General features: G+C 36.6%; 1 protein-coding gene across 1 annotated transcript in view; it reads right to left on the reverse strand.

The window, feature by feature from the left end:
• LOC149198352 (histidine kinase CKI1-like) overlaps positions 1-14,108 on the reverse strand; it is a 105,011-nt gene extending 90,903 nt beyond the window's left edge. Inside the window, 8 exon segments of the mRNA XM_089406155.1 lie at positions 3,114-4,223; positions 4,226-4,348; positions 4,350-4,410; positions 4,685-5,276; positions 5,609-5,984; positions 6,295-7,029; positions 7,132-7,374; positions 13,688-14,108. Of these exon segments, the coding sequence (XP_089262281.1) occupies positions 3,114-4,223; positions 4,226-4,348; positions 4,350-4,410; positions 4,685-5,276; positions 5,609-5,984; positions 6,295-7,029; positions 7,132-7,374; positions 13,688-13,861 (3,414 nt within the window). The 5' untranslated portion in view covers positions 13,862-14,108.
• Between the last annotated feature and the right edge of the window lie 449 nt (positions 14,109-14,557).

Genomic DNA, 14,557 nt, shown 5'->3' on the forward strand with positions numbered 1-14,557 from the left:
TGCAGCACAAGGGGATGCAACATGATGGGCACAGTAAGGTACAGTTTGAAGATGCAGCACAAGGGGATGCAACATGATGGGCACAGTAAGGTACAGTTTGAAGATGCAGCACAAGGAGGTGCAGCATGATGATACGGTGCAGCAGCATGATGTGTGCAGCATGATGATGAAGAGCAGCAAGATGGGTACAACATGATGAGGTACAGCTCAGCAGTGATGCAGCTTTGTGATGATGGGCATGGTATGATGGTGCAGCACTATGATAGGGTGATGGAATCACATGAGTCCATATCAGTTACCTCACGAGGCATCTTCTTAGAGAAGATCTATGTTCTTATCTTGTCAAGTCAAAGTGTTGATTTTTGTTGTAAATGTACTCTCTCTCTCTCTCTGCTGAACTATTGAAGAACATATAAGAAGAATTGATCAAGGGTTTCCCCACATTGGGGTTTGTCCCTGGCTAGCGCCACATCTTGTGTCCTCTTGTCTTGGCTTGTCTTTTGCGATTTATGTTTATGTTCTATCTGCAGTTTACTTTAATGCTGATGTGATTGCTAATCTGGAAAAGATATTGAGCTAACTGTGAAAATTGAAATAAATTGCTCTAAGCATAGAACATACCTAAACTTAACACAATTCTACACTAGCATACAGTCATTACTCTGATGCTCAATTCAGACAGATCATCTCTCCCACTTCACGGGGATAACTATGGGTCTAGGCTCTATTTTTTGTTCTTTTTGCAACAGCAGTTTACTGTTTTTTTCTATCAGACTCTACGTTACCGGATCCGCTGAGGGCAAGAGGTGGAACCGCGGATCCCCGAATCCGAAACTGGTACGGATACGGATACGCTAGGATCCGCGTACGGTCAGGTAGTGATTTAGTTAGTGACCATTTGCCAGCGTATATATATATAAATTTATATATAAAAATTTAAATAAAATTAGGCGTAGTTTTTAATAACATCTGCCCGCTTATATATATATAAATATATAAATAAAATTATTATGCGTTATGTTTTATAATACCATCTGGCATATAAGATTAAGCGTGTAGTTTTTAAGATTAAGCGAAGTTTTTTAATACCATGTTCCCGCATAGATTTCAATGAGGTTAATATATATAAATATATAATAAATTTATTTTAAATCAATTTGTTTTTTTAATAAGCTTTCAATATAAAAATTTCCGATTTAATTAAAAAGTTTATTTTGGTGTTAATATATATAATAAAGTTATTTTAATTTATTTACGGGTCATATTTTTTAATATCATCTGGCATATATATAAGCTTTTTAATATCGCATATATATAAAATGATTTTATTAAAGATTACACGTGAAGTTTCTTAATACCAGCATGAAGTTTCTTAATACCATTTTCCCGCATATATATATAAAAATAAAGATTTCAATAAAATTATGCGTCAAGTTTTTTTTAATAACCTTTTAATATAAAGATTTTCTGATATGTATAATAAAGTTATTTTTATTTATTAGTTATTTTAATTCAATATGTTTTTTAAATAAGCTTTCAATATAAAGATTTTTTATTTAATTAAAAAGTTTATTTTGATGTTAATATATATAATAAAGTTATTTTAATTTATTTATTTTAAATCAATATATTTATGTTTAATAAACCGTATGTTTTATATTTCATTTTAAATTTTTTCTTTTTATGTCATAATTCATATAACTTTATGTTTGGTTATTAAAAATTAAAATATTTTTTAATTTTTATAAATAAAAATATATATATTTTATGTTATAACTTTATTTTAACAATTATATCAATATGTTGGTATTAATATTTATATGTTTATTTGTTTGTTAGTTTTTAAATTTCATCATTTCAGTGTTCAGATTCATAAATTATCTAATAATTTTAGTTCTAATGTTGTGATTCATGAATGGTTTTGATTTTAAACATCAAATGTATTTTCTAAAATTTTTAAAAATATTATTATATATTTTTGTACTCCCCGTATCCTCGCCGTATCCGGATCCTGGCTTTTCAAAAATCCAACGGATCCGTATCCGTATCCGGATCCGAATCCGGATCCGTATCCGTATCCTGGTAACTTAGATCAGACTATATCTATGAACATTATTGTACATAACTTGTTATAATCTGCCCATTTTGATGCTGAACATTTCGGTCTTTTGTATTTGGGGATCTGTGCCTTTATCGACCCAAGACCTGATGTTTTTTCAGCATTATCATGATGTGCTTGTTCCTCACCAATCTGCATAAACACCTTTGTGTGTTTACAAAATGTAATTTTTATTATTATTAATAAAAATTACAGTTTTTTTCTCCGGAAAAAGAAAAAAGTTTGTCCAAATCAGGTTATAAATCAAGTGGCAAACAAGGACAATCATCCCACTTGATGATATACCTAAGCACCAAAGGTAACCATCTATTGTGTATTTTGCGAGAGTTTTACATGCTGATTTGTATTTTCTGAAATTATCATTCATATATCAGACTAAGCATTTTGCTTCAATTGACTCCTAACCTCTATCATATTCAGTGTTTCTAGGCACTGGTCAGTTAGGCTTGTTGTGAAGTGTGTGTAGATTGGGATAGCCCTGTGACATTGTAGGAGTTGGCCTAAGGTGAGAGGATATTGCGTTAATGTGACAGTGGGTACATCTCCTATCCACTTACCGCTTAGTGCCTTGAATGGACCTTGTTGAAGCTACTAATTCAGGCAGTAATAGGTGGCAGCAATGATTATATGTTCTAGTTACTGAATTTACCCCTAACAAAAAAAAAATGTCTAAGCTAAACTTACCATGACTATGCTACCAAACAAAGTAACTTCCATTCATCAATTCCTAGTCATACTCATCTCTCATTAAAATTCAACTGAATAACAATAATCTTCTGACATTTTCCTTCGAATGTTTACTTATTTTCCAAGGATTTTTTTATTTGGGAACCTTGATTTTCACTGTGGGCATAACCTTGATGTTTCAAGAGTAATTACAACTATATTTCATGTTATAAAGACCTATGCTTAGAGTGTGACTTTTCTTTCAAACATAAAGTTGGAAAAAGTGTAAAGAAATACATGAATTTGATGTGCGATTTCAATCAATTACCTCACAGTCCATTAGAAGAATATCAAAGCAACAGGGCTTTGCCGGAACAGATGCTTCCAGTGACAGCTCTTCTGATGAACCGATGCCGTTTTTGGCCTTCATGTTATGATGAAGAGCTTCAGAAACTAATCGCACAGCCTCTGCCCCATTATAAACACATTCAACAGTGGCACCTAACCGTCTAAGCATAGATTATGCAAGTCGTTGTAAAACAACATTGTCTTCAGCAACCAGAATATGCATGCCAACCAGTGAACTTAGAGGTCTCAATTTCTTGTCATATTTTGTGGATACTAACTGCAACTTGCTTTGATCTTGTCTATTGTCCAAACCCATTCCATTTTTATAAACGGATTCAATTCTGCAAGGTTCATCACTTGTTTGCTTCTGCTGCAAAACAGACGATGCTCTAACTTCTGAAGGTTGTAGCATTCTTTTCATAGTAAGGTCCTGTAAAAGTTCCCAAACAGCATGAAGGCGAGAGCCATGAATTGGTTTATGTATTATTAGGTCGCATGGAACCATTCCACTCTTCAACTTCTCTAAATCCATACTTGAAGTATTTGTAGTAGCTAACCAGACTACCTTGTAGTTAGGAATCTGTCCACCTCCATAAAACTTACTTAAAAGCATTGACATTTGTTCCATAGGTCCAACAATCATGTTGATGTCCAACAAAACTAAAAGATAAGTACCTACTCTGTCCATTTCTATTTGTTTGATAACCTCACCAGTTGAACCACAACCAGCTGTAGGAGGTTGCTCAACACCATAATCAAGGCATGTATTACTAAAGTGATACTCTGGAGAAACCAACTCAAAAGAACTGGAAGATCTACAACTGTTGAAGAAAATATCATGTCCTAAGTTTTCAAGCATCGGAACAAGATCTTCCCATTGATTTAACATCCAAACCTGTACACCTCGTCGCTCCAACCATTTTTTCAAAATGCTTTTTCCTGCCTCCCCATGCATGGCAAGTATCGCACGGACACCTTCTATATGTGGAATACTTTCACGGAAATCTGCCCCTGAAATCCTAGCTGTAAAAGATTCAGACTTTAATCCTTGTTGCCAGTCTTGAATGGCAGATCTCTGCCACTTGAACCAAATGTATCCTGTAAAGAAGCACCATCAAGCGCATGGATACCTAACTGATTCACTTCATTTGTGCTCTTCTCTACAGTATATCTCTTAGAAGCTCTTTTGAAAAAAAGGTTAAACCTGAAGCAAGTCCGATGTTTCTCCAGGTTCATCTTTATCAATGATGTTGATATCTCCACTCATCAGATGCACCTTTCGAAAGAAATGGAATCATAGTAAACATTGTTAGTACCATTCATATTCTTCCAACAAATTATTGAGATGCATATATATTGACATATCAACTGGAGGTAAACTAAAGAAAGGAAAAGTTGATAAAGACATGAAATATGAAACATATATCAAATGATCATATATTTATAACTTTTATTTTGAAAAGTCATAAAAATGGTATGCACACTATCCAAAAATTTGAAAACCATGACAAAGCACAGCAAGACCAAAAAAGCAATCACCATTGCTTACCAATGATTTGAACAATGCCAAGACCCAAACCAGTTCCATCATGCATCTTAGAGGTTAACTTATCAACTTGGACAAATTCCTCAAAAACTGCCTTGCGTCTGTCCTTTGGGATGCCCTTTCCTGTGTCGTCTACTTCAAACTCAAATTCAACATAGTTTGGATTGGTATGAAATTTAGAAAAAGTGTCTACTTGCTTGTAAGCCTCACCATCCTTAAGGAACCATTTGAACATATAATTCCACAAACACGTGAGGACGTGACCCTTCTGGCTCTTATGAACAGACAAATTGCCATGGGCTACTTCCTTAACCCAAGCACGTAATACCACATGACCTTCAGTTGTAAACTTCACTCCATTGCTTAGTAAATTAGACAATATCTGCTTTAACCGGCCTACATCGCCTTTAACCCATGAGACCTTTTGTACAGATTCATCACATAAATCCAATACAACTTCTATGTCTTTTTTTAGTGCCACAACAAAAAACATATCTACAACTTCCTCCAGCACCTGAACAATATTAAAGTCAGTCTCCTCCAACTGCAGCTTTCCAGCCTCGATTTTACTTATATCCAAGATTGAATTCAATATCCCTGTAAAATAAGCATACATTGACAAGAGTATGGCAATAATTAGGACTCCAAACAACTTCTATGTAAGAAAAAATTAATTTCATTGCGAAAGGCTCCTGCAATTCTGATTTTGACATAAAATGGGAATCAAGATCTCAACAACTTGTAATAGACAAACAATCTGTTTAGGGCAGGGTAATTTGAACCAATTTCAATTTATATATTACAAGAAATAACATAGAACTATGTCCCACAAGATTAAATTTACAAACTAACATGTCATAATTCTATTTCTGTATCATCCACACAACACAACTCCATTCATATTACTACTACCACAACTAAGGACTTACCAAGTAGATCACTTGCACAAGTATTCATCTGGAAGAGGTTTGCCTCCAATTCTGACCCTTTAGCAACATCATAACGACAGAGATCAATGAGGCCAATGATAGCTGCAAGGGATGTCCGCAGATCATGACTCATATTTGCAAAAACAATGCTTTTATGGTTACTCTTTCTCTCTGATTGCTTTGTTGCCTCAAGTTGTCGAATTAATCCTGCACAAAGGTGCATCTCTTTTCTTGTAGCTCTTGTAAGTGAAAAAATGAAAAGACAGCTTACAAGGAACATGCAAACCGCCAATGTGATTAGAAGAATCAATGTTGTCTGACTCTGACTTGTCATGGGACCCCAAATGCTTTTATGTGGAATAATCAAAACAAATACCTGTGCAAACAAATTGACTTATTAGTAAGCAATAAATAAATATATATGGCAGGAGATGGAAATGCACATCCTAGGCAAAGTCATTCAAACTCCAAGCCCCTAGAAAAAGATAAAATGAAAATTTTTGAGTGTAAAATAGCGTCTTCGTACAGTACACGAGGAATCTGCCATTTGATTGTTTTCCACCAAATTTGTGTACATCTATGTAGGAAATAATGTTTGTACAACTCAATTCTGGAGAAATAATCTCTTTTCTAGATTCTAGAAAATGTAAAGGTTATAACTTGTCACAAAGAAAGAAATAAAATACCAGGGATTTTCCAGCAAGATGAAGTGGGGCACTGGATAACGTATATTGTGCACCTTGAATTCTTGCGTCAGAGGTCCTGAAAGTTTCGTTGCCCAATCTGGATATATTATCCAATTTACTTTTGAGATACAGAGCTGCTCCTGCCACCACAACATTACTAGATTTTGTAGCTTCCAATAGTATAGGTTTGTCTACATCACCTTCCACATGGAAAGTAGATCCCGTTTGTGCAAGCAAATACCCATCTTCTGTGGCTAGATACATATCAATACCTTGAAGGTCAAATAGCATTATGATGTTTGTTAAACTACTCATTGGCACTCCTAAAGCCACAACACCAGATGGAGTTGCATTAGATGAATCTTTAACAGAAGCCAATGACAGGAATAAGAGTTCTTTAGACTGACCAAATGTCAAGCCCCAAGTAGTGAGCCCATGCTCACTATAGAGTGCATCTTGAAACCATTTTGTTTCCCAGAAAGCATATGCACTTGTTGGAATCGCCTCTCCTACTGGTTGTCCTGTGCTAAAAGTAGTTGACTGACGATACCAGAGATATCCTTGACTCCTTTCAGCTAATACATTGCTCTTTGAATTATTGGTTGTATTTGCAAACAGGATGAATGTCTCAGTAAAATCTGAATAGTAAGAGATGAGTAATCCATTTTTTCCCATGAAGAAAACTTGTGTTGTGTATGGATTAGTTGAGTATACTAGGAAAAGTGCAGGCTTCACCTGAAAAAATAAGGAAAAGAATTGTGATTTTTACTATCAATTCATAACCATAATTAATTGTCCCATTTTCCGAATTGAAATGATTGGCCCAAAGACACAAACCTGCTCTTCTAATGTTGAATATGAAGACAAGCTTCCCTTCAGTACAGATGACACCATTAGATTAGCTAAATGGGTTGCAGATGCATTGTTTCCCTCAAGAACTGATCTTGTGCTTGCTTTGGCATATGTGAGCCATTCATCACAAAGATTATTGGAAACAATAGCAACTGAATGTTGAGCATGTTTTGATGCAAAAGACCATGTTATTATTGTTATGGTTATAACAATTGCAATAAGGAACACCTGCATAACCCCAACATTAAGGACGAGACCATGTGACATACAGCATAGTAGTAGTAGCTTTTCCACTTTAACTAGTGAGATTTAATCTTTACACAAGTCATTAGTAAAAAAAGGGATAGTTTGGGACACAGTATGCAATGCTTAAGAGTACAAGTAAAAGAGTTCCACGTATCCGGGAATTGTTCAAAATAGGTCTGGAAAAATATCTACTTGCTTTATATCATTCTCAGAACTACCAACAAATAGGTTAGTAGAATTGATGGAGCTTAAACATTGTTAATAACCAAGAATCACAAAATTCCCCTAACCAGAGACCATCGACTAGCTTTAATTGCTCAGTTGCTTGAAAGTCAATTTTCAATTCTGGTTTATTTTCACAAAATCTGCATATGCTGTTTCGTCATGCCATACACGTGATTGGATTTCTACTTTGATTGGTTGACAGGCCTCAACTTGGAACACAAAGTACAATTATTGAAAAGATCACAATAATACTGATATAATGAGGCATATGACAAAAAGCATTTGAATGTTTAATAACTAACGCACCACACCCTGGCAAGTTACTAAAGCTCAAGAAGGCTGCAACGCTAGGGGAACATTTGTTCATAAACCAAACCTTATAGTAAAGCTTAAGAACATAACTCTAACATGTTGGGAATTAATATGTGTTAAAATTGGCAACTAGGGCCAAACTTCCATGTGGGTCTTCTTATTCACGGCAGCTGATATTTTTCTTGGATTCTTCTCGCCGAGAGGTGTAAGATTGATCTAAAGATCATCCGATTCCAATATGTATTCATGGAGATATGAATTTATTTGTGTTATATGACAATTCGTCAAGGTCAGCCAGCAACCAAATTACCCCCCATCTATCCTCAACGTTGCACTATAAATAGAGGTGCCTTGCAAGTCATTTTATACATGCTCTTGTGATCTCTCTCTTCATTCTGTTTTGGGTTTTGATGAAGGAGAGATCTAAAGGGAGTGCCCTAGGCTCTACACTGCCCTAATGAAGAAGCCCTAACACAGTCTGAAGGAGAGATCTTAACACTGTCAAGGAGAGATCCTAAATGCTGTCATGGAGAGTCCTAATTACAGTCAGGGAGAAGCCCTAGACGTGGAGGAGAAAGGGTCTTCTAGGAGTCCCTACGCTGCCCTAAATGCAGTCATGGAAACACAGCAAGGAGAGGCTAAACGCAGGTCTATAACAGACCGTAAGACGCTGTCCTTAAATGCCCTAACGCTGCCCCAAAACGCAGTCATGGTGAAGAGACCTTAACGCTGTTATAAAGAGACCTTAACACTGCCTGAAGGAGTCCTATAACCGCAAAGGCAGAAGTCACCTAGGCCGCAGTTAATGAGGGTTCCTATGCTGCCCTAGCCACAGTACTCAAGGGAGATCTAATCCGCAGAAAAGGGAGATCCTTACACGCTATATAAGGAAACTCACAGCAGCTTGAGGAGGCTCCTAACCGCAGCACTTAGGGTGCCCTAGGACGCTGTCAATAAGTGATTTATATGCTGCAGGAGTCACATATGCGCAGTCAAAGGGAGGCTTTGATCCGCAGCAAAAGGGAGCATCTAGTCACTGTGCTGACTGCAGTAAAAGAGACCTAAGAAGAGGCTCCTATCTGCTGTCCTAAACGAGCTCTAAAATCAGGCCTAGAAGAAACCATTATTCGCTGTAAGGAGAAGCCTTAGCTGCTGTGAGGAGGTCTGGCCACAAGCTAATGGAAGACCTATGAACTGTCTAGAGTCCACAGCTAGAAGGGTTGCTAGGACACAGTCAAACGAAGCTTCATCTCATCAAGAATAAGTATAGTCAGATAGCTGTAGGTGACAGCTCATTGACTATAGAAGTTAGCACTATGGTAAAGGCTGTTTCAGGTATGAGAATGCTTGCAAGTGGAAGTCACAGTCATGAGGTAAAACTGTGTGGTGAAGGAGTCTGCACTCAGACTTATCTCAGACCTTGTAATGCTAACTTCAAATGCAGATTGGATGCTAATATCTGAAGCATTGGTGATGATTATATATCTGTTTTAAGGACATTTACTTCTGTGTTGCTATGTGCTAGGCCATAGGCCATAGCATCATAGCAAGGATTTCTTAGAGCTGCTCTATTGGACGGTTGGGAGATTATGAAGGAAGATTAGTACAGTCTCAGGTGCCCTCATCAGATCAGCAGCTCTTCACTGTCAAGGGACATGCTACAGTACTATCATTGGTTGAAGACTGTCATGGCAATTCAGGATTGCATCTCAGAACTGTCATCATTAGTGGAATGGCTATCTTACTACTGTTGTCATAAATATCAGTTTTATGTATTTGTACTATCTCTCTCTCTCTGCTGAACTATTGAAGAATATAAGAAGAATTGATCAAGGGTTTCCCCACATTGGGGTTTGTCCCTGGCTGGCACCACATCTTGTGTCCTCTTGTCTTGGCTTGTTTTCTGCAATTTATGTTTATGTTCTATCTGCACTTTACTATCATGCTGATGTGATTGCTAATCTGAATATTGTCATTGGGCTAATATGGAAAAATTGAAGTAAATTGCGCTAAGCATAGAACATACCTAAAATTAACAATATGATAATGTCCAGTGAAAGAAATACATTGGACTCTAATCAAGGTACTTTATTTAAAAGAATTCACATACAACACATTAAGTATAAACATTAGTAAAGCAGCTAAAATAATCAACAAGCATCCAAGAGCTTATGAAGCTACTTATGGAAGCTGGTAGGATCTGCTATATATCTTCATTCTAAACAGTTTCCGTGTAGATCCATCTTAACCCAAGATCTATAAAGCACTGAGAGTGATCAAATCCCTCTGAAAGACTGAAACACAACTTTTTAACAATGCAAAACTAGAGTAAAGGTTTGCGCCTTGAGGGATTTGATTCTTCCCTGTGTTTGATAGACCATGGTTAATATGGATCTACATCAGTTTATATATACATATATTTAGTGCCTTGTAGTGCCTTTCTTAATTGCTGTTTACAGTCTTATATGCTGGGTCATGACCCAAAATTTGTAAATATTTATAATGTTTATATCATTGGATATCAGATTTTTGGAGGGACCGTTGATGGACATTAAAGTGTGAACTTTGATCCAATGTAGCAGCATTTCTGAAAAGTGCCTCTCGATGCATGAGCCATCTAAGAAAATACTTTTAAATGTAATATCCAATGCAGTATTTGAGTTATAAAATGTGGAACAATTCACAAAATGTGGTGGACTACACAGGAATTTAAACAGATAATTACATTATATGCATAGATCCAATGCAACCATTTAGTCAGTTCACAAAACAATCATGATAAATCTGTCCTGTGAGTTTCATAAACAATCATGATATTGCCAAAAATATGCTGCGACTTTAATCAAAATATAGGCAATCTTTTCTCTGAAATCCTGAACATAATTGACACAAATGGACATACAATATTTGATTGGGAAGACCTAGTATGATTTCAAACTTACTTAAAACGTCAAAATAAGTTGAATTAACCATTTTAAAGGTAAAATTGCAGCTTGTTTTCTTACTCGGATTCTAGCAGTCGTTTTGACATATTACAGGTAACTTTTAAATAAAACCTTAAGTTTGCAAGTTGCTTACATTTCTTACAGCTCAAGGCAATAATGTTAATCTATTTTCCTGTTGAGGGCTTGAACTAACCCAGAGCCTTTGGAGAATCACAAATGCTACCATAATTGTCACAAACCATCTGTTGGTGTTTCTAATTGAAAGTAACTTGCGAGTCAAAAATCACAACTCAGATCATTTCTATAATCAAAACCTGAAACTGTCTTTTGATCAAACCATTTAGCACTTTTAATGTTTTAAGAGAACTTTTTAAAGAGATCTGAAATCATATATCAAAAGCAGAACCACTATAACAAGAACTAGTAACAAGAGAATATTTAGTAAAAGTCATATGTGCATTGTGGATAGAGAACATTGGATGCGGGGCATGGTAACTGCAGATTCATTGGTTTATTGTTTCACTCGCTCAAATAACTGGGAATATCTTGATTCTTGTTTCACATTGCAGATAAATATAAATGATGTACTTGGTTTTGGTGTTATTCCAAGTCCTTGACTCCCACTGATGTTGACAATATCCCAGTTGTAATCTTGCAGCCCATTTAAGGTCCTCTGCATGTGTTTAGATCACGGTGGCATCATTTACTTCTTGCAAGTGACTCTTCAGCCCATGGTTGACTCAAGTCCCTAAAAGTCATAAGGGAAAAGGAGATAAAGTTTGAGGACAATTTCTGCTTGTTTGAGCTGGAAAACAATAACAGGTGACTCAACCTTTTCTATTATCAAGTGCAAAACCATAGAATTTTTTTTTTTTTTTTTTGCCTTCGATTTAGTCACTTACACAAATTACAAGTAATATGTAAATAAGAAAAGTAAGTGATGGTTGGTGCCTGGTTCGAATCCCCCTGGGCAAGTCATGCTAAATCTACACTAACAGGTTTTAGGCACGCTATCCACGAATGTGGGGAAGCACCCCTTCGTGTTTCCCCACATGGTTTTCCTTGAAAAAAGAAAAAGAAAGTGGATTAAAATTTAAGAGTGTACAAAGTCATAACAGAAGTATATTACGTAAAAGGAGCAGTGGCACACAAATCTCCAGAAGCAGGCTTCATTCAAATTAGCTGGAAGCAGAGAGCATAGTGTCATGCTATACCTATAAATGATCACATGGAAGAGTTGGGGTGTGTTGATTTCAGTTGCAGTTGATAACCCAACTCCTACGTGGCACTATCTGACCCATGTCCAGCAAATCCTAAATTATATTTTCTACCTTATCCTTACCTTGGGATATATGTAGGGAGGAACACAAAGCAATTTAAACCCCAGTTCCACTAAAGGATGTGTTCTTGCTCCCTGATTCAATGACAGCCCTTTCGATAGGTACTTACGCAAACTCATCAATCAGTTGTTGCAGCTCCTTCTATCTTGTGTGATTTTATGACATGCATGCCTTTCCTAGAATTAGCCTAAAAAATGAAACATCACTCACCACTAGGAAGTTCTTTAGCCCTTTTGCTAAGTAATATCAATGTATTAATGTTGCAGTCCTCTAGATGTGATTAGTTGTTATCACAATTCATGTGTAATTCACCCAAGGTCTTCAATCATTACGCCCCCAAGGCCATATCAGCCCCTGGATGGTACTCAATCAAATGGGGGTCGATGGAACCCCAATTGGACTATCTGATGGCACTCGGGCCTGGTATGACAGAACATTGGAGTTAGGACAGAACAATGCCATAGAATAGGGAGAAACATGTGAAAAGACTAACTCCAAAGACTCAGACCCACAAAAACATTTATCTAGTTGCTATGAATGTAATAACAAATTCGTCCAAACAATTAGAGGCCTGGGAGAGTCTATGCCATATGGCAAGGAAGGATAAAGAGAGCAGAGGAGAGACTGGAACTGCAGAACTTTATGGGTGAGATGAAGGATTCGCTGCTCAAAGAAAAGGCTAAATGCAAAAAGACAGGCTGAACATAGGAGAAGTCACAAAGTCCTTATGAAGTTTGCCAAGAATTTAATAGCTGCCTAAGCCCAAACCCAATTGAAGCAGACAGAGTGTATCAAGGCAAGACTATGCAAGGCACACTGTAAGTGCTCGAGCTCAGCTACCACTAAGGCTGGAGCTGTTGTGGAAAGAAGACCTGGATATTTAAAAGAGGCCTTCTTCAAAGGCAGGCCTCACCTGGGAACTGCGCCTACCATCTCTTTAGAGAAGGATGGCAAACCGGGCAACAAACACAAAAATAATTCAAAGGAAGAGTGATAAGCTTGAATTCCCTGATCTAGCAGTTTGCATAATCATAAAAACTGCTTAATTTTAAGCTATGTTACGAGAAACGGGAAATGGGGCAAGAGGGTTTCGAGGGACAAGAAACATGAACCCCCCTCCCAGCATATATTATATTCTTGTGCATATAAAATTGATCAGCAATATATCCAGGATGGGAAACAAGAATAAGAAGGCAATAAAACAAGAAACAAATCTCCTGATCAAGTTTCCAATGACATAGTTCTTCTAAGCAATAGTGAAACTTTTATTTTCATTTTGCCATGTCCTCTCAGACCATTATTGAGAGTAAAAAAATGAACATGCAACCTCATGCAACCTTAGAGATACATCAAAACCTTGAGTAAGGACGCTATCAGAAAAAATTATCACTATTTCCTTAATATAAAGACGGTATCAAAAGAAATTATTATTATTTATATGTCAAGCATGGAATATTTGAAATATAATCGCACCTCCAAGACGATTGAAAGAAAAAATGAAATATAACTTGTCCTTCTCAAAGTCTTAGAGTTGAGAGTAGCTGCTAATTCTTCTCGTCTTGGGATCAGATCCTCCTGCTGCATCATCGTATTCGTCTCAGATTCTTCACTCCTACCACAATTGTTGATGCTGTTACAGTAATTCATTGAGACACTTCACTGCCGCTGCCATCTCAGAGCATTCATGGTTGCCCCGATCTTTATGAGCCTATCTACTCCAAATTGTATAGATGCCGCTCCCTGTATCGCCTCCGCTGAGCTCCTTCCTACCATATCCATGTGCAGATCTAAGCACGCCCTGTTTTGTTCCCTCCAACATGCAAAGCAGAGGCATTCGATTTTCAAATTTTTTTAATATATCAAAAAAATATTTACATTATTTGCCCAGCTGTAATTTTTCTTACCTGTATTTAGCCTTCACTTAAATTTAAAGCTTTATGAATTACATTTTATAAGACTCGGATTTTCTTGAATAAAAATTAAAGGGTGATGAGTTAGCTTTTAGTTAGTAGTTAGAGATTTCGTAATTAGTAACTAGAGATGATTGTACTGATTTCATAACTAAATTATTACTCATTTCACAACTGAAGTATAATAAATTTTTCCATTTATAAAAAAATTACCCTCAGGAATTCTTCGTCATGGATATGGAAGAAAGACACGTATTGAAAATGTTTGGTTTATGTCACCGAATTCGGTTTACGTCCTGTCCATATCTTCCCCTGACATGCATTGAATCATTTCGACATGCGCCTTGGTTGTTGGGGGGTTTGCTTGCCTGACCAAATTAATGTTCTGCAGCAGATCTCATTCGTGACATAGGAGGTATGGGTTGTGAAGGAG

The sequence above is a fragment of the Pinus tabuliformis genome, chromosome 2_2, assembly GCF_031772625.1.
Source record: "Pinus tabuliformis cultivar Carrire ecotype Pingquan chromosome 2_2, CPIR1, whole genome shotgun sequence".
NCBI lineage: Eukaryota > Viridiplantae > Streptophyta > Pinopsida > Pinales > Pinaceae > Pinus > Pinus tabuliformis.